At 41.2% G+C, this 24960-nt stretch overlaps 1 protein-coding gene across 4 annotated transcripts in view; it reads left to right on the top strand.

Annotated features, from left to right (window-relative positions):
• The first annotated feature begins 1952 nt into the window (after nucleotides 1–1952).
• Nucleotides 1953–24960, top strand: part of LOC117880249 (cyclic nucleotide-binding domain-containing protein 2-like) — a 30497-nt gene continuing 7489 nt past the window's right edge. Inside the window, exons 1-11 of one of the 4 annotated variants that reach the window (XM_034776245.1) lie at nucleotides 1953–3410; nucleotides 4953–5032; nucleotides 5753–5870; nucleotides 8761–8885; nucleotides 10685–10776; nucleotides 12257–12333; nucleotides 12888–12971; nucleotides 16450–16520; nucleotides 17036–17113; nucleotides 21848–21908; nucleotides 22002–22092. In XM_034776245.1, the coding sequence (XP_034632136.1) occupies nucleotides 3048–3410; nucleotides 4953–5032; nucleotides 5753–5870; nucleotides 8761–8885; nucleotides 10685–10776; nucleotides 12257–12333; nucleotides 12888–12971; nucleotides 16450–16520; nucleotides 17036–17113; nucleotides 21848–21908; nucleotides 22002–22092 (1240 nt within the window). In that variant the 5' untranslated portion in view covers nucleotides 1953–3047. Of the gene's footprint in view, nucleotides 3411–3931; nucleotides 3967–4952; nucleotides 5033–5752; nucleotides 5871–8721; nucleotides 8886–10684; nucleotides 10777–12256; nucleotides 12334–12887; nucleotides 12972–16449; nucleotides 16521–17035; nucleotides 17114–21847; nucleotides 21909–22001; nucleotides 22093–24960 lie in introns of those variants that run through there. The other 3 variants (XM_034776244.1, XM_034776243.1, XM_034776246.1) reach the window with 3 other exon arrangements.

The following is a 24960-nucleotide window of genomic DNA, read 5'->3' as shown; positions in this document are numbered from 1 at the left end:
CCTGGGGCAAATTGCCCCACTTGCTCCTCCCCCCTCCCCCCCGAGCAGCACTGGAGCAAGAGTGACCAGACAGCAAGTGTGAAAAATTGGGATGGGGTGGGAGGTAATAGGAGCCTATATAAGAAAAAGACCCCAAAATTGGGACTGTCCCTATAAAATTGGGACGTCTGGTCACCCTACCTGGAGCCAAAAAGCCCTGTGCTGTGCAGTTTGGGTCTTGCGTACTATAGAGGTGCCCCTTTTCTGTGGTCTCCCAAACCACCAAAACTTAGGGTGTTTTTGCAAAGCTAGGTGTCCCTAGGTGTAATTTAAATGCTCATTTCATGGGTGTTCATCCTCTGGGTGTTTGTGGATGTAGTAGCTGGATGTGTCTTTTGCAAGACTTTAAAAAAACTAGGCCTTAATTTCATTGCGAGACTCCTGTTATGATTCTATACTTGTTACTTTGGATTATTAGGTTTGACTAGTGCTATGAAACTGACCACTTACAATAGATTTGTAACAGTAGCATGTCCCCTATAGTCTGCCAAAAAAGCAACACTGTTGTATGCAGTGTTCTTATAGCCCTGTTGGTCTCAGGATATTAGAGAAGCTAGGTGGGTTAGGTAATATCTCTTATTGGACCAACTTCTGTTGGTAAGAGAGACAAGCCTTCCCCCTACACAGAGCTCTTCAGGTCTGGGAACATGTTCCACCTTCTATTTAGCTGTGGCCATTAAGAGTATCTTTCCCAGACCTGATGAAGAGCTCTGTATAAATCAAAAGCTTTTCTCTCTCACCAACTGATGTTGGTTCAATAAAAGACCTTACCCACCTTGTCTTGCTAAAAAGCAAATTAACATTCAAATTGTACAGTGGAAATTTTCTTTATCACTGTGGTGTCAACTGCAGTTTGGAAAAGCCTTGTTGAAATGATTGCTAAGTATTGGAAAGGATGTATGAAATTACATTACAAATTGGTGTTCAAAGAATATTATTTACATTGCAAAGTGAAACCCTTGAAAGTTAGGAAATTTAGGTTTCTGTGCAATTTTAATTGCCCCTTGTGCATCTTCATTATGGTAGCTTTTAATTACATAGTTGCATAGTATATTTTTTCCCCTCAGGATCCCTGGAGTTTAGAGAGCTATTCCTTGTAATATCAAGAAATGTCTGTGAGAGAGAGAAAAGGGGAGGAGCATCATACATGCTTTTTGAATGGAAACGATAAAAATAATTAGTCTGTATAGCAGTGGTTCTCAGCCAGGGGTATGCAGAGGTCTTCCATGGGTACATCGACTCATCTAGATATTTTCCTAGTTTTACAACAGGCTACATAAAAAGCACTAACTAAGTCAGGACAAACTACAATTTCATACAGACAGTGACTTATTTATACTGCTCTATATACTATATAATGAAATGTAAGTACAATATTTATATTCCAATTGATTTATATTATAATTATATGGTAAAAACGAGAAAGTAAGTAATTTTTTCAGTACTAGTGTGCTGTGACAGTTTTGTATTTTTGTGTGTGATTTTGTAAGCAAGTAGTTTTTAAGTGAATTGAATTTGGGGTACGCAAGACAAATCAGCCTCCTGAATGGTGTACAGAAGTCTGGAAAAGTTGAGAGCCACTGCTCTAGAGAACAATCAGGCCCTCTACCTAAAGTAATATTTTAATAGTTTTACAAATAAAAATTCACTATCAAAATTACAGGACACCACCTGTTTTGATTACAGCAGACAGGAGCGGCTCTAGTTTTTTTTGCCACCCCAAGCACGGCAGGCAGGTTGCCTTCGGCGGCTTGCCTGTGGGAGGTCCCCAGTCCTGTGGATTCGGCGGCATACCTGCGGGAGGACCGCTGGTCCTGCGGCTTTGGCGTACCTGCTGCCGAATCCGCGGCACAAGCGGACCTCCCGTGGGCAAGCCACCGAAGGTTGCCTGACTGCCACCCTCACAGAGACCGGCAGGGTGCCCCCCTCAGCTTGCCGCCACAGGCATGCGCTTGGAGCGCTGGTGCCTGGAGCCGCTGCTGACAGCAGAGCTCCATAGGGGAAGCACTTCTGAGAAATTCTGAATGTATATTTGTGCTTTATGGGATGACTAAGTTTTAGTAAATGTGAGGTGTCTGGGAGTGCACGTGTGGTGTTTACTTTGGATAGTTCTCTGTGTCTGATAGGTGTACATATGGTGTATGAAATAAGTGAATGAAAGGATGTGTATGTAGGAGTGGGTAGATGTGTGTATGTGGTTATGTATGAAAATTCTATTGTGTATGGAAATCTGTGTGGGCATGAATGAGTGTGTGTTGTAATTGATGCATGTGGTGGACAGAAGTCTTCAAAGTTCTATTTCCAAATGCACTGTGCTGTACTCTCCTGTGAGGGAGTGGGTCCTTCTCGGAAGGTCCATATATCACATCCCTGTCAGCTGCATTTCCCTGGATACTAAGCTGTAACTTTCAAAGCAACAGAAACAAAACGTCTGAAGATCCGCCTTTCTCCCCTCCTTATTGGACAATGTAAATCAGAGCTTTTTAAGACCGGCTGTGTTTTTTTCTGTATGAGTTAACTGGGCAATGGAGCACGGATTAGTAACTGAAAGAGGCATGCTTTATTTCTAGCTCTCCTTCCACATCTCTCCCAGTAGATCAGTGAGGCAGGATCTTATTAGCTACATTTGACAGTTCCCTTTGCAACATTTATTAACTAACTTATTTCAATTTGGACCTCTCACATTTAGGATTTAGCGTTTGGAAATTTGGTCGCAGTTTTTATTTATTTATGAGACTCATTCTCTCTTTTGCTATTGTCTTTATCACTAATCTCTTTATTTACTGTTGGGGGAGAAGGAATATTTATTGTATTAATTTCCTTAGTGGAGGAGACTTTGCATATTTTTTTGGCCTATATTTTTGTCCCTCTTCTCCCCCCAAACAAACAAAAACAAACACACACACACAAAAAATGCAGTGACTTTTGTTGCAACTAAACTCTTAAAACTAGATAATTTTTCAATAGGCTATTGGTGTGCATTTGTGTCTTTTATTTCCAGCAGCGAGATGCTACTAGACACAGAGACAAGGAAAGCCAGCATCCTAGCCTCACTCCAGGCTCTGGGGGAGGATTCTGCAAATGGGAGAAACAGGAGGAATCACAGAAGAAAGCTCATCTCTGGTCCGAATCCTACTGTGTGTGGCTGCCTTCCCCCAGGGAAACATCTGCATGGATCCAGATTCACTGATAGAATCCTCCAAAGGGGAAATCTCACAGGACCACTGGCTCTGGAAAGGGTGAAACTGACAAAAGCAAAGCTGGGGAAAAAATTCAGAATTCCTAAAGGCAAAGAAGACAGCAGATGGGCACTTTCCCAATCTCTGCAGGAGGTCATGTACTCTGCCCAGGAAGACCAGGCATGCTTTCAGGTGAGGACTAGCAGGATATAGTTTTATATGGGACTGACTGATAGGAAAAAATTTAACCTTGATATAACTCTATTATAAACATCAATGGGCTTCCACCAGGAATAAATTTGGCCCTTATCTTTGTACTAAGGAAGCAATTTTGTATATATGTAAGCAAAAATAGATTTTTTTTTGCACAAAAACTGACAGAAGATTTTATTAATACAATGGTGAAAATTGTGTGATATAAATTAAAGAGGCTTTCATGTCAGGGCATCTAATGTTGAGCCTTATGTAAAACTGCCAGAAGTTGATCTTGATAAAAATCTGACCTTTTAACTGTAGACTGAAACCATGTGGAAAACTGAGAACTAACTTCTTGTTAGAGAAATATATCCAGTATTTCACTTTTCTCTGTCTTCTGTTAAAAGGAATGGCTGCATGAAGGAGGGCTTTTTGCTTCTATCCAGTCGTCTGCTGCTGCTGCCTCACTCATTCCTCACTCAATGTAGAACTGATTCTGATCTCACACTAATGTGACTATTGACTTTAATGGAGCTATTCCTGATTTACACTGGTGTGTATGAAAGGAGAATCTGGTCCATAATCTTCTGCTTATGACATTTCAGTTGGGAGCTGTGGACCCAGTTATAATGTCACAGGGTGAGGAATACGCAGCAGGGGCAGAAGGACTCAAGAAACCAACATCCTATTTCCACGTAAACTTCCTAAGTAGTAAAGAATGAGGGCAGGATGAAAAGAAAATCTAGTCCTTAGACAAACGATTTTTGGTGTTTTTAATGAGGTGTTTCAAAGTTTTATTCAACAGAGGCTGTGGTAGTAGATACTGTGGCTTCTCTGTACCCTTGCTGAAGTGTTTGACCAGTGGATCTATGTTATGCACCTACTGGCCACTCAAAGTGCCCCCACGGCACTGCTTTGCAGATAACGGACACAACAATAGTGCTGAACCTCCCTGCACAGTTTCTCTGTGTCCTTGCCAATTCCCCACTTTCTTGTGCAGTAGAACCATGATTGTGCTTATGACCTTTCATGCCTTTAGGAATGCAGATTTCTCCCAAAAGGAGTAGGGGATTTTCAAACTAGGATAACATTTCAAGGGCAATCAGCCCTCATACTTCAGGGCATAAACTGATTACAGGACTGGGGTAAAGAGGAATTTTCCTCATGGACAGTATTGCCTGGTTACGCGCATTATCAAGGTTTTCTCTGAAGCATCTGATATTGGTCAGAAACAGGCTGTCAGGCTATATGGGATTGTAATTTCTAGATTCCTATAAAAGACTTGAGAAGGGACAATGAGTCATAGTACAGTTTTGTAGATCTGCAGTTCTGACACTTCAACTTACAGTATAACAGGGAAAATAAATGCACTTTTGCATTGAAACGTGAGTCCTTTATCTGAATTGCTTTTATAAGGAGCTTCAAGTATGAAAAGCATTCTTCAGCCCTAAGATTTTTGTAATGATACTTATTGTGTAACTAACAATCACTGGAACTGGTAACAAGAGTAACTGGCTATTGGTTATTTTTTTATTTCAGCCAAATCTTCTGTTCAGATTTCAGAAAGCTGCTAAAAGCATTGTTATGCTTTGCTTACTTTACAGAGAGCACCACCTACTGTGAGTAATGAATATTTGTTTGTAATACATTTTATTCTATTCTACTTAGGCTTTTATATCACATCCATTACCATGGTATCTGAGCACCTTGTACTTAGTACGTAAACACTTCTGTTTCAATTATACATCATGTACACTTATAGTCTGAAATTTTGGGTTAACTTTGGAGCAGGTAAATGAAAGTTATGTGACACCATAGAATATGGATGTGTTGCTATTTAGTTACTGTCTATGGATCTTCCAGAGCTTATTGGGCATTACCTTCATGAGTCGTCATAACCTCTTTGCATATTTGTCTGAATTTAGTTTACTACAGTTATATGTAAATGATCAGAAGATTTACAGCTCCAAAAATTGCAGCCAAGTTAGAAAAGGAGACGTTTTTGTTTTGTATAGCGATGAGATGTCACAGTTACAAAAATAACCCAGGGCCCAATCTTTCAAACACTCACTTATGCAGGTTGGCCCATTGACAGTAACAAAATTATTGGAGGCTATGTGTATGGGTTTGCAGGCTGGGCCTAGTGTTAGAAAAGTGTTAGCCATTTGAATTGGTCATTTAAGACACAATTAATAAGCGTAATCTCCATACTTTCATACACTTGGTAATTCGTAGACCCACGCTTAGGTGTTTGGATGTGGACAAGAATTGTAAGCCTTCAAATTGTCTTTAGTTAGCTGAAAGATTTTACACTAACAAGTGTGTGTCTTTTTGGTTAGAGCCAACCTCAACTATGGGATTGAGAGAGTCAAGAGATGGAAATCCCAATCAAACCACATGGAACAGTCTAAGGAAGAGATCCTCTTTGATGTGACACTGTTCAGGACTAAAAAACAGGTAGGGAGAGAGCAGAGTTACCACCTCTAGGTCCAAGTTATCCAGCCTAAATAATTATCAATGAAGCCAACCTAATCAGTTGCATATGTACTGACACAAGGGTGATCTCAGGGTCTGTTAATTTGAATGTAATGCCTTGACAAAAACATATGGTCCTAGGGCTATTAAGAAGCTGATTTTAGGCCAGATCACACTAGAAATGTTTGCTTTTTTTGTTAGTTGGTGAGGGGTTCGATTTCTTTACAACATTTCTATACTGGTAAAAACATATATGTAGATGCAGTTATACTGACATAAAAGTGCTTTTGCTGGTATAGCTTATTTGGTCATGGAACTAGTATAAGCTATACTGGAAAAGCAGTTTTGATTTTTTTTTGCAGTATAAGATGTCTGCACTAGAAGGGGTTGCCTGGTAGCTATACCAGCAAACTGTTTCTAGTGCTGAGCTGGTACTAGTGGAGATGCAGTTATTCCAGTATAAAAGTGCTTTTGCTGGAATAGCATATTTTACTTATACAAGCAAAATTTCCAGTGTAGACTGGATCTTATACTCCTAATCAAAAAGGTTCAATTGCAAATTTGTTGTGAATTGTTAATCTTGCATTTGAGCTTCAGTCGTCCCTTTTAGTGAGACCATAAGCAGTGTTAGGAACAGTATGGTAGAAACTAGTTCTTATGTGTAAAATCCAATGTGGCTGAATCCTCATCAGTGTTTTAATCAAACAGTTGCAATTTAATTACAGTTCAGTCAGTCTCTCTATTCTGGCTGGGAGCCTTGATGCAGGCACTTTATATCAACAAGTATAAAGCTGTTTCATCAGTTTTATTGTACCTGCTCATCTTTTTTGCCATTTACATTTTCATTCTTTTTGCATGAAACTTGGAAAATAAGTTTTCTGGCATTCCTGCTTCCATACCAGTGCTCTTTCCTACCTGCAATGTGCAATGGCATATACTACACATGTAGATAGGAAATTGTCAAATGTGCTTTAATTTATGCTGCAAATCTGATGTATGCTATAGTGAACTGTGAACCATTTGAGCTTTTCTGAGGAGGATAAAAAGATTCCTAAAAAGTGCATTTTTATATTCAGTGTGAGGCAGATGAACAACTTTTCTTTTGGAAATTCACTCTTAAATGGCTAAAATACCATCTGAACAAATCCGTAAAGGCCAGAGTCAGTTTAATTGTGTCAAATGTGCCTCATTTTTGCATGCATTTACTCCAGCCAGGTGTGAAGTTATCATGATTGCACATGTAAACATGCCTTTGAGGATCTGTGCCTATGTGCCAAAACTGCCTGAAAAATCTGGTCTTGAATGTGAAGCATGGCGTAGATTATTTGCAAGGTTTGTTATTTAGAATTGTGCTTCAGATTTCACAGCTGTATGAGTGAACCTAAGTATGTATTTAGTTAGTAAACCCAAGTCACATAGTATTTGTGTTTGTTTTTAATAAGCTTTTTCTCCCCCTTAGGGAACCATTTGTGTGTCCATAATAATGCAAGCTCTAGTGTTCTCAGGGTATCTTCACTATCCAGGAAATGAAATCCTCCAAGAAGATGAGATTATGTATTATTGCTGCTCTGTAAATGGCTTTTTGAAGCATTACCAAATCCCGGGGGAGGGGAAATAAAAGCTATTACAAATCCCAGAACCTGTGCTCATACCCCTAATGATAAGTCTAAAATAATTAGTTGGCTTTATAGTCACCTACTAATTAACAGGCTATACATTTCACCTGGTTCTTCATGAGAGATGGCTGTTTGATTCCTAGGTTCATGCAGTTACGACCATTTGCAGCCTTTGATCCAGGCTTGCAACTCCTACTGTTGTCACAATTCTGAGTCCTTTTCTTCCCTCTGTGTATGCAATTCACATTAACATGAATGGGAGTTGCATACACTGATGCAATGTCTATATGCTCATAAGCACTCCCTTTAACTTAATTGGTTGAAGCCTATAGAATGAATTAATGTGTTGAAACTGGTTGATTAAAATGAGATATTCTGCAGATAGCAGAAGAGAAGTGTGATTGACATTGAAGTTAATGACTATCACACTCAAGCATTGATGAAGTTTAATCAGTCTTGCGAATCTTCATTGCTCACAAACTTGTCTTGAAAATAATACTATTAAATAATGGTCCGCTAATGCAATGGTTCTCAAAACCGGTCCGCCGCTTGTTCAGGGAAAGCCCATGGTGGGCCGGACCAGTTTGTTTACTTGCTGCATCCGCAGGTTCGGCTGATAGCGGCTTCCACTGGCTGCGGTTCGCCACTCCAGGCCAATGGGGTCTGCGGGAAGCGGCGCGGGCCGAGGGATGTGCTGGCCGCCCTTCCTGCAACCCCCATTGGCCTGGAGTGGCGAACTGCGACCAGTGGGAGCCGCGATCAGCCAAACCTGCGGACGTGGCAGGTAAACAAACTGGCCCGGCCCACCAGGGGCTTTCCCTGAACAAGCAGCAGACCGACTTTGAGAACCACTGCACTAATGAATATAAAATATCCTTAATCTATCAATTTACCATTGGAGCACAGTCCAGGAGACCTAGATTCTATTCCTGGCCCTGCCACTGGCCTGCTGGGTGCTCGTGGGCAAGTCACTTCACCTCCCCATGCCTCAGTTGCCCAGTCTGTAAATTGGGGATACAACTACTAATCTTCTTTGTAAAGCACTTAGAGACCTACTGATGAAAAGTACTATATAAGAACTAGGTATTCTTATTATTATTATTACCACAATACTCTGGAACTGACTGCAATGTAGCAATTTGTTGATACCAAACAGCATCTATGTAGAGAGGAACCATACTGGTTGCTTTATAATAATTGACTTTCCCTTCTTAAAGTCAAGGATCTCTGAGCGTGCCATACATATTCTTCATCAGTGTCCTCAGGAGCGAAGTGAGAAGGACATCAGCTACATAGTAATCACCCTGCAGCCCGTGAAGGCCTTTGGAAATTACTCCACAATGATTCAGAAGGAGGTGGCAAAGGCTGCATGGTATTCAAGGTAATAAGGAGGATAAATCCTATGGGAAGAGAGATTGAATTGGTAAAGTCATAGTCAGCTCTGCTATACAGGCAAAACAGGTCAGTGTTTCGGGCAACAGATCAGAGGCAACAATAGTATGAGTTACTGTATGGGCTGACACATCTAACCAGTTTGTGTAGGACAATAAACACTATAGTGCTGATGTTGAATAAAGGCAAGAAAATTGCTAAACTGGTTTTATTTTTACGATAACTTGTGGTCTTGTATAGCGTCTTTACCGTCACTAATATGTCATGTGCCAGTGACAAGCACCAAGGTGTCACAGACAGCATGATTTACACTACCACAAAGATACAGAAAAGGAGGAAATACAGCCAAGCATTTGAAATGTAAAGTATTAAGTAAGGCTTTAATTTTAACATTTTTGTTCCCTTTCGCTTTAGGTGGAGAGGGTTTTTAAAAGACCCTTCCCCATTTGATAGTCATTTAGATGGTATCAAAGGTGGTAATAACTGTTCTTTTTGGGAGAAAAGAGACGTTAGTTAAGGAAGGCTGGAGTGGTGTTGTTGCTGTTAAAGTCCAATCCAGTTTACTAAGAAGGCAAAACAAGACAGACAGACACAAAAGGGGAGAGAAAGAAATAACAAAGATAGGAAAGAGAAGAAATAAGGTAGGGAAGGAAAACACACAAGGGGTGAGGAGGGCATTTTTTTTTGTCTGACCCCCCCCCAGGTAGTGTTTGGGATTCAGCCAGAGCTGGTGGAAGTGTCAGTGTCAGATGGGTCCCGCTCTCTGGCCTGGTCTGGAAATCTCTCAGGATCAGGATGACGAAGGCCTGGGGTGTCAGAAGACAGTGGGAATGGCAGCCATGATGGTAAAGCTTGCTCCAGTAGCCAATTTTTCTCCCTGCAGTCTCTTTCTTTAAGGACTCCAAAAGGTAATGATGGGTGGAATAGCCACCAATTTTGTCCACCAATTAGGTCTAATTTCCAACACACCAATTTTGGGTCATTGATTTTTGTTCTCAGACTTTTCTTGTTTACCAAGCATGATCTTAACACAGTCGTTGCATTATATCACTAGTCCTTTTTGTTTGGACTAATTCAAAGTCTTTCTGTCTTGCCTTTGAACCTTTTCCATTCCACATTTGTTCTTATAGGTTACTGTGACATTTTATGAACTTTCACTCTCTTTTCACCGTTGAGCTCACAATTAGGGTAAATATGTAGGCCCAATTATTACAACAGCCCTGAACTTTTGGTATATTCAAATCAGGATCCAAAACTGCATTCACATTTCACACCTTGAGCTTCTATGTACAAGCATTTATACTATCCAGTGTGTTTGTGTGACAGTATAGATGAAAATCTGCCCTTTTGGGGGCAGGAATTTGGAAATAAAACATATGTTACATCTCCCAACCAGGCCTTACTTATATTAGCACTTTTCCTGCCATGGCTGCAGCTCCACCAGTGTTAGCAAAAGTGGGAATCCTAGTAATAATAATTGTAGTATATAGCTCTTATATCCATAGATCTCAAAGGAGGTTATAATCAATGTAGTGATGGGAAACTGAGGCACGGAGAAGTGATGTGACTTATCCAAGGTCACCTAGCAGGCCAGTAGCAGAGCTGGGAATAGAATCCAGGTCTTCTGAGTCACCAGCCAGTGCTCTTTCCAGTAGACCACAGTATGTAAAACAAAAGGAGAAGATGATGTGGGTCTGTGATTTAGCAATGAACTTAAGTCTTTGAAGATTCAAGATGTTCAGAACAGCTTGGAACTATAGCAGCACTGTTAAACTCTTTATTGTTCAGGGAATCTGTCCTTTCTAGGTATGAATCCTGCCAAGTGATGATCCAACAGGGCTACATACCACACTCCTTCTATATCTGTCTCTCAGGATCTGGTAGGTAGTAGTTTATTAAAAAAATCAGAAGTGATATTTATTGCTGTGCCTCAGGGAGCCAAATTAAATTAAGGTTCAGTTTATTTATGTGAAGGGTGTACAGTGTTTCCTCTACTTAAGACTCTTTACAAGGTGCCTTTTGAATGTTTTACAGCATTTTAAAATGAACTTCAGTGGAGTTGGCAGATAGCGCAATAACCTTATGTAGGGAAAGCTTTGTTTTCTGACTTCAGTCAGGAATTGCTGCACTGGTGGCTAGAGACCTTTGATCAGCAGTGATACTAAGCTTCCTTGCCTCTTTCAAACATAGATAAGGCATCAGTATTTTGTTAAAGAAAACCAAAAATTAGACACATGTTGCCCAAAGATAATTCCTCCAGAACTCTCGTGTCTGACAGAGAGCAGGATTTAAACTTAATCTTCAGTGTAATTCATTAGAATTTCAAACAGGTTTCTTTGTTTACATTTATTTTATTCTGTCTCTTGAAAACTTATGGCTCTGTTCCTTTGAATTCCAAACTGCAGCACACTGAGCCTGATCTTGCAAGATGCTGAGCACCATGGTGCTCTGTTTCTCACAAGATTTGGCCTCCTGGCAGGAAAGTTTTGCCACATTAGCTGGAATTAGGGATCCAGTAATTTGTCCTGAGGGTCTGTTCTCCCCTATTTACACATACGTTAACATTCACTAAACCTGACAGAAATTGTGCGTTTGAGTGCAGGTGCATGTGTTAATGGAAGGAGTAGAGCACTAGTCATGTTTTAAATACATCTATTTCCTCACACTGTAATGTGAGTAGTTATGCAGCATATCTTCTGCATCTACTCATAATTTGCTCACACCTAGTAGAAACAATGAAACAGATGTGTACCTTGCATATTTCAGAGTATTATTTTTGTTTATAAAAACTGTAGTTCCAGGAGGAATTTTGTATCCGATCAGTACACATCTCAGAGGATCTGAGTTTAGGCTCCTGTCGCCTGGGCAACATGTTGTGCCATCTGAAACATGTTGCCACGCACTTTAGACTCTTCTCAGTTGCATATTTGGTAGTGTCCAGGAAATGCCTGTGTTACGTAAATAATTCTTTAAGCTCTTAATACCAGTCTGCACTACAAGAAATATTCCAGACCTTTTGTACCCTTCAAAAGAGTGAGAGTCTGTGTGATCATGTAAAGTTTACAAGCAAACAGTAACACTATGTCCCTATCATTTGTCATGTTTTGTAAACCTACCTTCCGCTCCCTATTTTTGTTTTTTTTTTGTTTTTTGCAAAACATACATTTTGGATTCAAACTGCTTGAAAATATCACGTTGAAGCTCACAACAAGCAGGATAATGATACATATATTTTCCATACTTAAAGAGCCTCACATCACATTCACAAGGGGTCTAGAAAAAATGCTTGCTTGTTTGCACAATAAGCTCCTATTTGATTTACAAGTTAACAGCTAATTTGTGGTGATGTTTACCTTGTAGCAACAGTTATCAAGAGGAACGATGTCAGTGGCCAAGTAAAGCCTGCCTGGTTCTTTAGTCGAGGGGATGCATTTGGGGTGAGTTACCAAGCAGTACACTAGGTGTTGAAATACATCAACAGCAAGATAGGGTTGAGTTAACCTGTTATTTTTGCAAGGTAGGTAGATAAATTGAGTTTCATGCAATTTATTGTGTGTGTGTCACAGAAGAGACACAAAATTGAAATCCTGAACACTTGTGGTAATTAAAAATTCCACATACTTTTCCTGAGAGTTGAGGTTTGTTCAAGTGTCCTTGGGCAACATTTCTACTTGCTAGCACTGTAGTGTTGCATTCTGTGCACCAGTTGGCTATTTTTCTGCACTCCAGCTGTGTTTCAGCGGTGGAGAGAGATCTGTCTTGTGGGATATAGAGTCCTGTATAAATAAGATGACTTTTTATAATGTGTGACTTCTTATTATCTGCTGATTTATTTTCAATACCACAAAACATATTCTCTGTTGCCTAATTAAATATAGACGTAGGGGAGAGAGAAGATTTGAAATTAAAGAATGATTAAAAATTGAATTGATATTTTAAAATGATACACTTTTCCTCTCCTCATTCCACCCTTTTAATTATTATTTTTCAGGATAGAGAGATTATAAATGGTGACTACTGGCAGACAACTGTTATTATTCAGGAACCAGCTGAGTTTCTCTGTATTGACCGAGAGGTAAATATTTCTTACATTTATGACAAATAAAAATGGTTAATAGTCAAACATATGTAAGCGCATTGGGCCAAATTCTGCCCACAGTTACAGCCAGGCTACCCCTACTGAGTTGCAGCACTGTTGTGTGCGCATTATCAAGGGTCAGAATTTGGCCTTCTTTGTTCAGACACTGCTGTATAAATATAATTTGATGTGCAGCAAAAAACCACTGATGGCTGTTCTTACATATCATCCTTCAAAAATTTGTTCCATCTGCATTTGATGGATGATCAAGTTGCTACACCCCTACTATAAAACTGCCTGGGGTAAAAGTGGAGAATGCTCACCTTATGTTATATAATCAGATGCTTTACATTGGTGTTGTGTGTGTCAGATTCACGGGATCACACAGTGGATCATGTGAATGCTAACACAATGTGAGGTCAACAAACCATTTTTATGCAGCGATGACAGAACCAGTTTGCATAAAGTAAGAATTCCGTAGGTTCTTGGTTCAGAATTTAGACCCATCCTTTTTTGGAAGATTGGAACAGTTTGAATGACATTTCTTTTTGCCATTCTTGTGCACTATTTCACTTCTGGATTTTGGCTGGGAATGGAAGAGGCTCATGGCAAAGCCAAAACACACCACCTGTTCTTATGGTATTCCTAGCTTGACTGGAAACCGGAAGTGCTAGAAATTCCATGAGAGTCACCAGATTCTGATAGTTCAACAACTGGGAGATTCTCCCCTTCAAACCTTTGAAGATGTATCCACCTGTAGTTCTGCTATACATCAACAAGATGCAGAAACTTTAAAACACAGTGGGCCAAATTAATCTCTGGTGTAACTGCAGTGACTTCAGTGGAGTTACATCAAGGGTGAATCTGAACCAAGCGCTTGCTACTTATCCACATCTGAAAATGGAGCATGAGGTAGATTAAAATAAAGTTATCTTGACTGTACATCAAATTAACTGGTCACATATGTACTTGGTTGTTTGTGTGTGCTCAGTTCTTGAGTACAGTGGCGGTGACTGCGTGCACGTATTGGGTATGCATATACAGAAGTATTTTTTTCTAAAAATATAGGCCGTGATATCCATAAGTAAGCATGTAACAGGAGGCTTGAAGGACTAGTCAGCCTAGTGCAGTGGTGCCCAAACTGTGGGACGCGTCCCCCTAAGGGGGCGCGGAGGAATGTTGGGGGGGGAGGGCGCGGCAGGGTCCGGGCCAACTCCCATTGGGAGGGAGGAGAAGAGAGCGCCATCCAGCCCCGCTCTGGCCCCAGGCCCGCCCCCAGCCACAGCTCCACTACTGCCCCCCCTCCAACCCCCACAGCCTTGGCACCCGACCGCGGCCTGGCCACGTCTTCTGCTCCGGCCCCAGTCTCAGGCCCTGGCCAAAGCTCCTTTTCTGGCCCCAGACTTGCCCCCAATCCCGGCTGCCGCTCCAGTACGGGCCCTGGCCTCAGCCCTGCCCCCCAGCCTCAGCCCCCTGGTTGCAGCTGTGCTCCCAGCCCCGCCCCCAGCCTTGGCCCCTGGCAGCGGCTCCCTTACCTCTGTCCACGCTTCCCTCCCCAGAAGCCGCATCTCTGCTTCTGGCCCTGGCTTGGGGGTGTGTGGACAGGGGAAGGGAGGGGGGGCACAATTGTGTAAAGTTTGGGGACCACTGGCTTAGTGGTTAGAGTGCTTAACTTCCTGCTCCCTGCTTCTGTGGTCAATGTGACTCAGTCTTTAAGGCAGGGGAGTAGGAGAACCCAGACCCTCCCACTCTACCAGGTTCCAGCCCAGGACCCTGTGTAAGTCAACCCCTGAGTAGGGGAGCTCCCAGAGGGGAGTCTACGTCCACTGCCCTGGGCTCCTTTCTACTGTTGCCCCTTCAGTTTGCGACATGGCCCTACAATCCAAGTTCCTGTGATGGCTTGTCTCTAGAAGTGCCCCCTGCTGGACCTTGGGCAGCATCCTGCTGCAGTCCAAGGTTCCTCTGGGTGGGGCAGCTGTAAGTTTGGAACCCCCACAAGGTCTCTGTGCTTCAGTCACCTGGGTTCCTTTTAGGCCGGGTGTTCGTAGGCCGCCTCCTTCATCCCTTTTGGCCAGGAAGACAGTTCCTGGTGGCTGCCTTGGCTGACAGGCTAGTGATCCTTCCCTCAGGTATGGAGGCAACTAGGTCATACCTCTTTGCCAGTCAGTCCTGGACTGTGCCACACTCCCTCCTTCTCTCCCCACCAGCCTGGCATTGGCTGCAGGTATAACGGGCCAGGGCTAGCTGGGCCCAAAGGCTCTCTTTAACCCCTTCCATGATGGTGTGCTGTTTCTCTGCTTCACCACAAAGCAGATAATAATTTATTGCATATGCAGAGAATATTGGCATTGTGGTACTGTACATACATTGGGAAAAACAGGTCCTTGCCCTGAAGAGTTTCTAATCTAAATCATAGATTGACTGTTTAGTCTAGGTGCATAGACTAGACCAGATGAAGGTACCATTTTTTGGATTAAAATCGTAGATAACTTCACTTTTAAAAAGTGTTTTGTTCTTCTGTCCTTGGTTGATTATTGTTGGAAAAACCTCATGGAAGACATGAGCATTCAAGAGGCATTTGAATCCAGAGAGCAAGGCGTCTGGGGTGGCATCAAAAGTGGGAAGAAGGGTGGGAGGAGTGTAGGTAGTGGGAAACGCAATGTTGGACTTTGCTATAAGATGTCTCTGACTGTTGTGTTATGGTCAGTCAAGTTCAAAGAACTCATGAACTGTATTGGGGAATAGCTATAGATAATGCTGCCCTTTGGATCAGTCACTGTATTGTAAATCAGAGCAGGATAGAAGGATAGTCTTGTAATTATTGTGCTTAAGATACTAGAGTGAGAATCAGGACATTTGGTTCTCTTCCTAGGTCTGCCACAGACTCACTCTGATGTCTCAGACAAGTCACATAAACTGGGAGATTTTCAAAGGAGCCTAAGGGAATGAAGCACCCAAATCCTAATGAATTCCAGTAGGAATTGGGTGCCAATCCCAGCCTTAATCTGTGTGCTTCAGTTTCAGGATAATAACACTTCCTTACTTTGCAGGGAGGCTATGAGGTTAAGTCATTAATATTTGTGAGATGCTCAGATACTGCCATGACTAGTGCCATAGAAAATCCTACATATAAAATAAGCAGTGAATGATAATGTCACGTATAATACAGCCAAGGTGCCAGGTCATATTTCCTTGGGAGCTACGGAAATGTGTGCTTCTCGAAGGAGGTGTGGGTGAGGGGAGGAAAAGCCCATAAAGGAAGGAGGGGGAGCCTTCTGCAAAGGAAATGTTGGTTAAACTGTCTTCCTTCTGGGGCCCTAGTTCTGTTCCTTGTAACATTGCTGTCTACCATTCTCATCCTTTAAGTGCTTAGGGAAACACTTTAAGATAAGAGAAGAAAGAGTTTGATTATGAATAGGCGAATGGGAGGTTTTTCTGTTTTTAAAATATTTTTTAACTGGTTCTTTTCTTAAAGGATTTTATCAAGATTTTCCTGTCCGGTGGGAAAAAAGTGTTTGGAGATCCTGAGCAGATGCAGTTTCTGAGGTAGAATGGAAGAACTTCAGACTTTTCAATTACCACATCTGTGAATCAACCGTGTTGTTAACTGGGGGAGGGTTCATCACCAGAAAAGTACTGTAGTCCTTTTGACCTGTTACTGTTTATCTCCTCTTTCACATTGTTTCCATGAGCAAGTCAATTAACTACTCTGTGTGTCTCAGTTTCTCCATATGCAGATAGGCATAATAACTCTTCTCAGGATTGTTGGGAATCTTGCTGATTTGCCACATTGGAGATCTTCATGTTGAAGGCATTATTAGAAGTACTATTATCTTTAGTAATAATGAATCATTTACTGTCCACTAAATGTCCTGTCTCTTTTATTACAATGGCATACTAACTTTCTGGCATAGTTTGAGAGTTTTTAATTTAACAATATATTCATCTTACTGATCCCTCCATAAAATGAACAGGGGTACAGTGAACTTTTAACATTACAGATGCTATTTGACTTCAATAGATGGGATGGTCCTTACAATTTCTTTCTCTGATTTGCTTAGAAGTCTGCACTGTTTTAAAGGTTGGCCCATCAATCTGCTGGAAGACAATCCTGGAAAATGCATTGTCTGTCACTACAGGTAAGAAAAGTTTATTCAGTGTAGAAAACCAGCACTATCCAGTGGAATTAACATTATTATAAAACATTTAGATTGTGCTGTAAGTTTCCATTGTGTTTTACAAATGAGTACTCTGGCAGTGGGGTTATTCATAGTAGTAAGCACTATGCCCAGTAGCACATGTTTTCAGGACTGGGACCACCGAAGACATGTTCCTAGACCCTAGGAACTTAGTTTGAGGCCCTGATCCTGCAGTTGGATCTGTTTTGGCCGATCCCTTTGCACCTGCAGAACTGAGATCTGCATGATGCAGGGTTAGCTAAGACAGATGTGGTTGCAGAATTGGTATCTAAATAAGGAAGAACATAGAGTGCTCACTAAAAATCTTTGGCAAAACTAGAATTTATTATAATGTTAATATTAGTCTCTCCACAGATGACTAAGGCTCTGACATTTCCCAGGGTGCAATCTGGACTGTTGAACAGCTCTGTCCCCTCAGTTATCCAACCTGGGGTGCCTTTTATACTGTTGCTGTGAGAGTAAGCGCTCTTGCTCTGCTTTCACACAGCTTCCAGCATGTAAATCACTCCCAGCCATACTGTATGAGTGCTATGACCAGCCCCTCCTGTATTACACTGCAGAGCAACACCAGCAAATTCCCAGTCCCAGACTTTCCCGCAGAAATGTGCGTCTTGTATTACCCAGCCTTCTCCTGGACAACACAGGCTCATATAAAGTCTGTCATTTTAATAGAAAATGATATGCACAAATCCAGTTATCTCAAATGGAGTTTCCCAAACACTTCAATCCAAGCACACTGGTCTTGATAAAACAATGAAACAGGTTTATTAACAACAGAAAGATTGGTTTTTAAGTGTTCACAAGTAATAAGAACATAAGACCATAAGAACGGCCATACTGGGTCAGACCAAATGTCCATCAAGCCCAGTATCCTGTCCTCTGACAGTGGCCAATGGCAGGTGCCCCAAAGGGAATGAACAGACAGGTTATCATCAAGTGTCACCCAATCTCAGCTTCTGGCAAACAGAGGCTAGGGACACCATTCCTGCTCATCCTGGCTAATAGGTCCATCAATGGCTATCTTCCATGAATCTCTTTAGCTCCCTTTTGAACCCTGTTATAGTATTGGCCTTCACAACACCCTCTGGCAAGGAGTTCCACAGGTTGACAGTGCGTTGCGTGAAAAAATACTTTCTTGTGTTTGTTTCAAACCTGCTACCTATTAATTTCATTTGGTGGCCCCTTGTTCTTGTATTATGAGAAGGAGTAAATAACACTTCCTTATTTACTTTCTCTATACCACTCATGATTTTATAGACCTCTATCATATCCCTCCTTAGTCGCCTCTTCCAAGCTGAAATAATGAGAAATAAAAGTTAGAAGTGGTTACAAAGAAATAAAAGGTAAAACACAACTAGTACCTAACTAAACAAGCTAAGTATCAAAGGGGTAGCCGTGTTAGTCTGAATCTGAATCTTCGTCAGATGCAGTGGGAATTCACCCACGAAAGCTTATGCTCCAATACATCCGTTAGTCTTTAAGGTGCCACAGGACTCTTTGTTGCTTTAAACAAGCTAAATGATTTCAAAGCTAAAACATGGTGAGACATACTTTTGAAGTCTTACTGACTGAATTCCTTTCTGCCAGGATCCCCCTTCAGTCCAATAATGCTTCCTTTTTCCTTCACACATTGTCGATGCTCTGAGTAGCAATGAAGGGAGTGAGGATTTGGGGTTTTTGTTCTCCATTCTTTATACTTTTTCCTCTCCTTTGAGAATTGTCTCCAGCTGGGGTTCAGGAGACAAAGTCTGTGAGGATGGGAACCTCCAGCTGTTTGCAAAGATCTAAATTACTCGCTACACTTTTTTTCTTGCCAAAGAATGGCCGCTTAAACAGGTAATAGTCCATTTGATTTTGTTGACACCTGACTGAAGTGTTGGTTAGCCTTTTGTCTCTGAGGAACTGTTTTATGACTGCTTCCCCAGATTTGGAATATGTCTTAGTAACATCATAAAGGAGAATCTTATAACTTTACATACAATATTGCCCCACACATTTTACTAGGACAGCAAAGGTCAGTAAATCATGAGTTTTCAGATGATAACCTACAAAGCATAGTTTGTACAAAATTTATCGTTGTCTTGAAAAAGAGGTGAACATAGGAATACAGACTGTCACAGGCTCATATCAAATGACCACTGAAGTCAGTGAGTCTTTCTGTTGACTTCAGTGGGCATTGGATCAAACCCTGCATTGGGCCTGACAACTCTGAGATTTAATGTTAATTGCCAACTGCATATTAGTTAATTGTCTATAACATTGGAAAATTGATTTTGGTGGCTCCTCATTTCGTAGGTACAAACCATGCTGAGTACTTTGTGAAAGAGTTCAAAAGTGTTATTTTAATAAAATAGCTCATTCCTCCAAATACCTGACCCTGAAATCTCAGCCATCCTCACAGGAATGTTTGACGATATTATCAGGCAAATTTAACAGATGGACATGGCAAAAGCAGTAGCACAAGTGATGTAAAGTGAGTCATATATTTATTCTCCAGTATGTGTGTTCACTGGACTTCTCCAGATCAGGGAAAGACTCTCCCCACTTTCAGAACAACCTAGGTTGTGGGGAGACTTTCTGGCCTACAAGAAGTAACTCAATTCATCACCTTTTGGCTTCTTTTGCGGAGCACCCTTAAGTTGCCATAAAGGCTAAACGACAGCTGAACCTGACAAAACTGCAGCACTTCAGGAACAGCATCAGAGTCTGCTGACTACATTGTAGATTTGGAAATACTTTAACATTTGCGGCTGTTGGGTAGTTCAGGATGAACATTAACAATAAACAATTAACAATAAAAAAGCTTTTCAGAATCTAAAGGGTCAACTGAAATAACTAGTGTTCTCTGAGAGCCTGATCCTAAAGCCTGTTGGAGTCAATAGAAAGACTCCTGTTGACATCAGTGAGCTCTGGATCAAATCCTGTGTTTTTACTCAGGCCATCTCCATTGAAGTCCACAATTGTTTTGACTGAGTAAGGCCTCTAGGATTTGGTCCAGTATTAACACAAATGTGTTCATGAAACAAACCAACACAAAAATCAAACAAAACAGCTTACAATAAAATTTAACTATACTGCTGCAGTACTGGACATCCAAACATAGCCGTGTCATGCTAGTGCATGCTAGAGACCTGAAAAATGACATGCATGATAATCAGAACAAACTAGCTCCCTAGATTAAGATGAGTGTGTGACGTTGTGCAGTCTATATGGTTTTATAAAAATATGATAATAAGTTAATATAATGTAACTGGGATATGCTTCATGCAAAAGGTCTCTTGTAAGGTATCATTACAAAGCTTATAATCTACTGAGTGTGATCATCCTATTTGTATAAATGTACCACTCTTGTATCTAAAACTAGAAATATAAAATATAACTCTGAGGGCCTATTTGGTGGTTTGGAATCTTGATGACTCCCATTAACCAGGACCATTGTCTGAAGATGGCTGTGTTTTACCTGTGAGTCTTCATGTATATGAGTGTGCTGGCAAGTGGGTAATGAAGTCTTGCAGTGACATGTGATCATGTCACCTGAACTGGTGCTTTTCCAGTGAGCGGGGGTGGAAACCCAGAGGGACAAAGGGTTCCCGCCTTATGCAAAAGATATATAAAGGGGTGGGAACAGAACAAAGGGACAGGAGAGAGAGCTATCATGAAGAATCTCCTAGCTACCACCTAAGCTGGAACAAGAGCTGTACCAGGGGAAAGAATTGTGCCCAGGTCTGGAAGGTGTCCAGTCTGAGGAAAAAACTTATTGAAGCATCTCTAAGGGTGAGATTATCTGTATTCAGTTTGATTAGACATAGATTTGCACATTTTATTTTATTTTGCTTGGTGACTTACTTTGTTCTGTCTGTTACTACTTGGAACCATTTAAATCCTACTTTCTGTATTTAATAAAATTGCTTTTTACTTATTAATTAAACTCAGGGTATGTATTAATACCTGGGGGAGCAAACAACTGTGCATATCTCTCTATCAGTGTTATAGAGGGCAAACAATTTGCATTTACCCTGCATACACTTTATACAGGGTAAAATGGATTTATTTGGGATTAGACCCCATTGGGAGTTGGGCATCAGAGTGCTAAAGACAAGCACACTTCTGTGAGCTGTTTTCAGGTAAACCTAAGCTTTGGGGCAAGTAATTCAGACCCTGGGTCTGTGTTGGAGCAGACAGGAGTGTCTGTCTCAGCAAGACAGGGTGCTGGAGTCCTGAGCTAGCAGGGAAAACAGGAATAGAAGTAATCTTGGCACATCAGGTGGCATCTCCCAAGGGGGTTTCTGTGATCCAACCTGTCACAGAGTGAAATACAGAAAGTAAACAAAAGACCTAAAAACAAGAAGATTTAAGAAAAATTATTTCAGTCTTACTGAAACAAGTAAGAACTTAGGGTGACCAGATGTCCCGATTTTATAGGGACAGTCCGGCTTTTTGGGTCTTTTTCTTATATAGGCTCCTATTATTCCCCACCCCATCCTGATTTTTCACATTTGCTGTCTGGTCACCCTATAAGAACTCTTTTAAAACATGACATTAAACTCGATGGACTTTTTAATGGGAATGTATGTAGTGCTCATGGAAAATAGCCTTAATTTGGACTCTTACAAGAAATCTTAGGAATCTCATGCCTTTTCTATATCTGTTAATTTCCTTCTGTTTTTATTGTAGAAGAGGAACTGTCATTCTGAGAAACAGTAATGTGACTGAATGGATTTACATTGTGAAAGAAGTGAGTATCTGCAAAGCTAGCATGGAGCTTGGAGATCTGGGGAGGTGCTGTTGGGTGATGGTTATTTTTAACTTACCTTTCGTGTACTTAAAGGGAAGTTGTTCTGTGCTGAAGATTTTTAAAGATGACTCTTGCCTAAGCAACAGAGCACCCATGAACAGAATAATGCAAGCTGAAGCTGGCAGTGAGTATGACAAAACACCCTAATGATATTCAGCAAAGATTGTTAGATGAGGCTTTTTTCAAGCAACTAACAAAATCATCCAAAGCCCAAGATTTGGTGGTGATGGGGGACTTCAACTATCCGGATATATGTTGGGAAAATAACACAGCGGGGAACAGACTATCCAACAAATTCTTGGACTGCATTGGAGACAACTTTTTATTTCAGAAGGTTGAAAAAGCTACTAGGGGGGAAGCTGTTCTAGACTTGATTTTAACAAATAGGGAGGAACTCGTTGAGAATGTGAAAATAGAAGGCAGCCTGGGTGAAAGTGATCATGAAATCATAGAGTTTGCAATTCTAAGGAAGGGTAGAAGGGAGAACAGCAAAATAGAGACAATGGATTTCAGGAAGGCAGATTTTGGGAAGCTCAGAGAGCTGATAGGTAAGGTCCCATGGGAATCAAGACTGAGGGGAAAAACAACTGAGGAGAGTTGGCAGTTTTTCAAAGGGACACTATTAAGGGCCCAAAAGCAAGCTATTCCGCTGGTTAGGAAAGATAGAAAATGTGGCAAAAGACCACCTTGGCTTAACCACGAGATCTTGCACGATCTAAAAAATAAAAAGGAGTCATATAAAAAGTGGAAACTAGGACAGATTACAAAGGATGAATATAGGCAAACAACACAGGAATGCAGGGGCAAGATTAGAAAGGCAAAGGCACAAAATGAGCTCAAACTAGCTACGGGAATAAAAGGAAACAAGAAGACTTTTTATCAATACATTAGAAGCAAGAGGAAGACCAAAGACAGGGTAGGCCCACTGCTTAGTGAAGAGGGAGAAACAGTAACAGGAAACTTGGAAATGGCAGAGATGCTTAATGACTTCTTTGTTTCGGTCTTCACCGAGAAGTCTGAAGGAATGCCTAACATAGTGAATGCTAATGGGAAGGGGGTAGGTTTAGCGGATAAAATTAAAAAAGAACAAGTTAAAAATCACTTAGAAAAGTTAGATGCCTGCAAGTCACCCGGGCCTGATGAAATGCATCCTAGAATACTCAAGGAGCTAATAGAGGAGGTATCTGACCCTCTAGCTATTATCTTTGGAAAGTCATGGGAGACGGGAGAGATTCCAGAAGACTGGAAAAGGGCAAATATAGTGCCCATCTATAAAAAGGGAAATAAAAACAACCCAGGTAACTACAGACCAGTTAGTTTAACTTCTGTGCCAGGGAAGATAATGGAGCAAGTAATTAAGGAAATCATCTGCCAATACTTGGAAGGTGGTAAGGTGATAGGGAATAGCCAGCATGGATTTGTGAAGAACAAATCATGTCAAACCAATCTGATAGCTTTCTTTGATAGGATAACGAGCCTTGTGGATAAGGGTGAAGCGGTGGATGTGGTATACCTAGACTTTAGTAAGGCATTTGATACGGTCTCGCATGATATTCTTATCGATAAACTAGGCAAATACAAATTAGATGGGGCTACTATAAGGTGGGTGCATAACTGGCTGGATAACCGTACTCAGAGAGCTGTTATTAATGGTTCCCAATCCTGCTGGAAAGGCGTAACGAGTGGGGTACCGCAGGGGTCTGTTTTGGGACCGGCTCTGTTCAATATCTTCATCAACGACTTAGATATTGGCATAGAAAGTACGCTTATTAAGTTTGCGGATGATACCAAACTGGGAGGGATTGCAACTACTTTGGAGGACAGGGTCATAATTCAAAATGATCTGGACAAATTGGAGAAATGGTCTGAGTTAAACAGGATGAAGTTTAACAAAGACAAATGCAAAGTGCTCCACTTAGGAAGGAAAAATCAATTTCACACATACAGAATGGGAAAAGACTGTCTAGGAAGGAGTACAGCAGAAAGGGATCTAGGGGTTATAGTGGACCACAAGCTAAATATGAGTCAACAGTGTGATGCTGTTGCAAAAAAAGCAAACATGATTCTGGGATGCATTAACAGGTGTGTTGTGAGCAAGACACGAGAAGTCATTCTTCCGCTCTACTCTGCTCTGGTTAGGCCTCAGCTGGAGTATTGTGTCCAGTTCTGGGCGCCGCATTTTAAAAAAGATGTGGAGAAATTGGAAAGGGTCCAAAGAAGAGCAACAAGAATGATTAAAGGTCTTGAGAACATGACCTATGAAGGAAGGCTGAAAGAACTGGGTTTGTTTAGTTTGGAAAAAAGAAGACTGAGAGGGGACATGATAGCAGTTTTCAGGTATCTAAAAGGGTGTCATAAGGAGGAGGGAGAAAACTTGTTCACCTTAGCCTCTAAGGATAGAACCAGAAACAATGGGTTTAAACTGCAGCAAGGGAGGTCTAGCTTGGACATCAGGAAAAAATTCCTAACTGTCAGGGTGGTTAAACACTGGAACAAATTGCCTAGGGAGGTTGTGGAATCTCCGTCTCTGGAGATATTTAAGAGTAGGTTAGATAAATGTCTATTAGGGATGGTCTAGGCAGTATTTGGTCCTGCCATGCGGGCAGGGGACTGGACTCGATGACCTCTCGAGGTCCCTTCCAGTCCTAGAATCTATGAAATCTATGAAATAAGCCATTGAATTCTCCTCTAGGCATGCTTGTAAACATTAGCAATCTGAGTTCCCATACTAAGGATGGTCTGCGTATCATTTTGGTACCAGTATAACTATTTTTGTTAGGGGTATATGTGATTTTTTTTTTTGTAATGAAATAGTTTTACTGGTGCAACCCCAAGTGTGGATGCAGTTGTACCAGTATAAAGCTTATTTTCTTTCCTGTATGAGAATAAGCCATACTGGTATAACGGCATCCACACTATACTGATGTAGTTAAAGTGGTACAACTTTTGTGTATAGACATGGCCTACATTACCTTTGCACTCGTGCAGACTT

The sequence above is a fragment of the Trachemys scripta genome, chromosome 7, assembly GCF_013100865.1.
Source record: "Trachemys scripta elegans isolate TJP31775 chromosome 7, CAS_Tse_1.0, whole genome shotgun sequence".
Taxonomy (NCBI): Eukaryota; Metazoa; Chordata; order Testudines; family Emydidae; genus Trachemys; species Trachemys scripta.
This window is presented reverse-complemented; position numbering and strand designations above follow the sequence as displayed.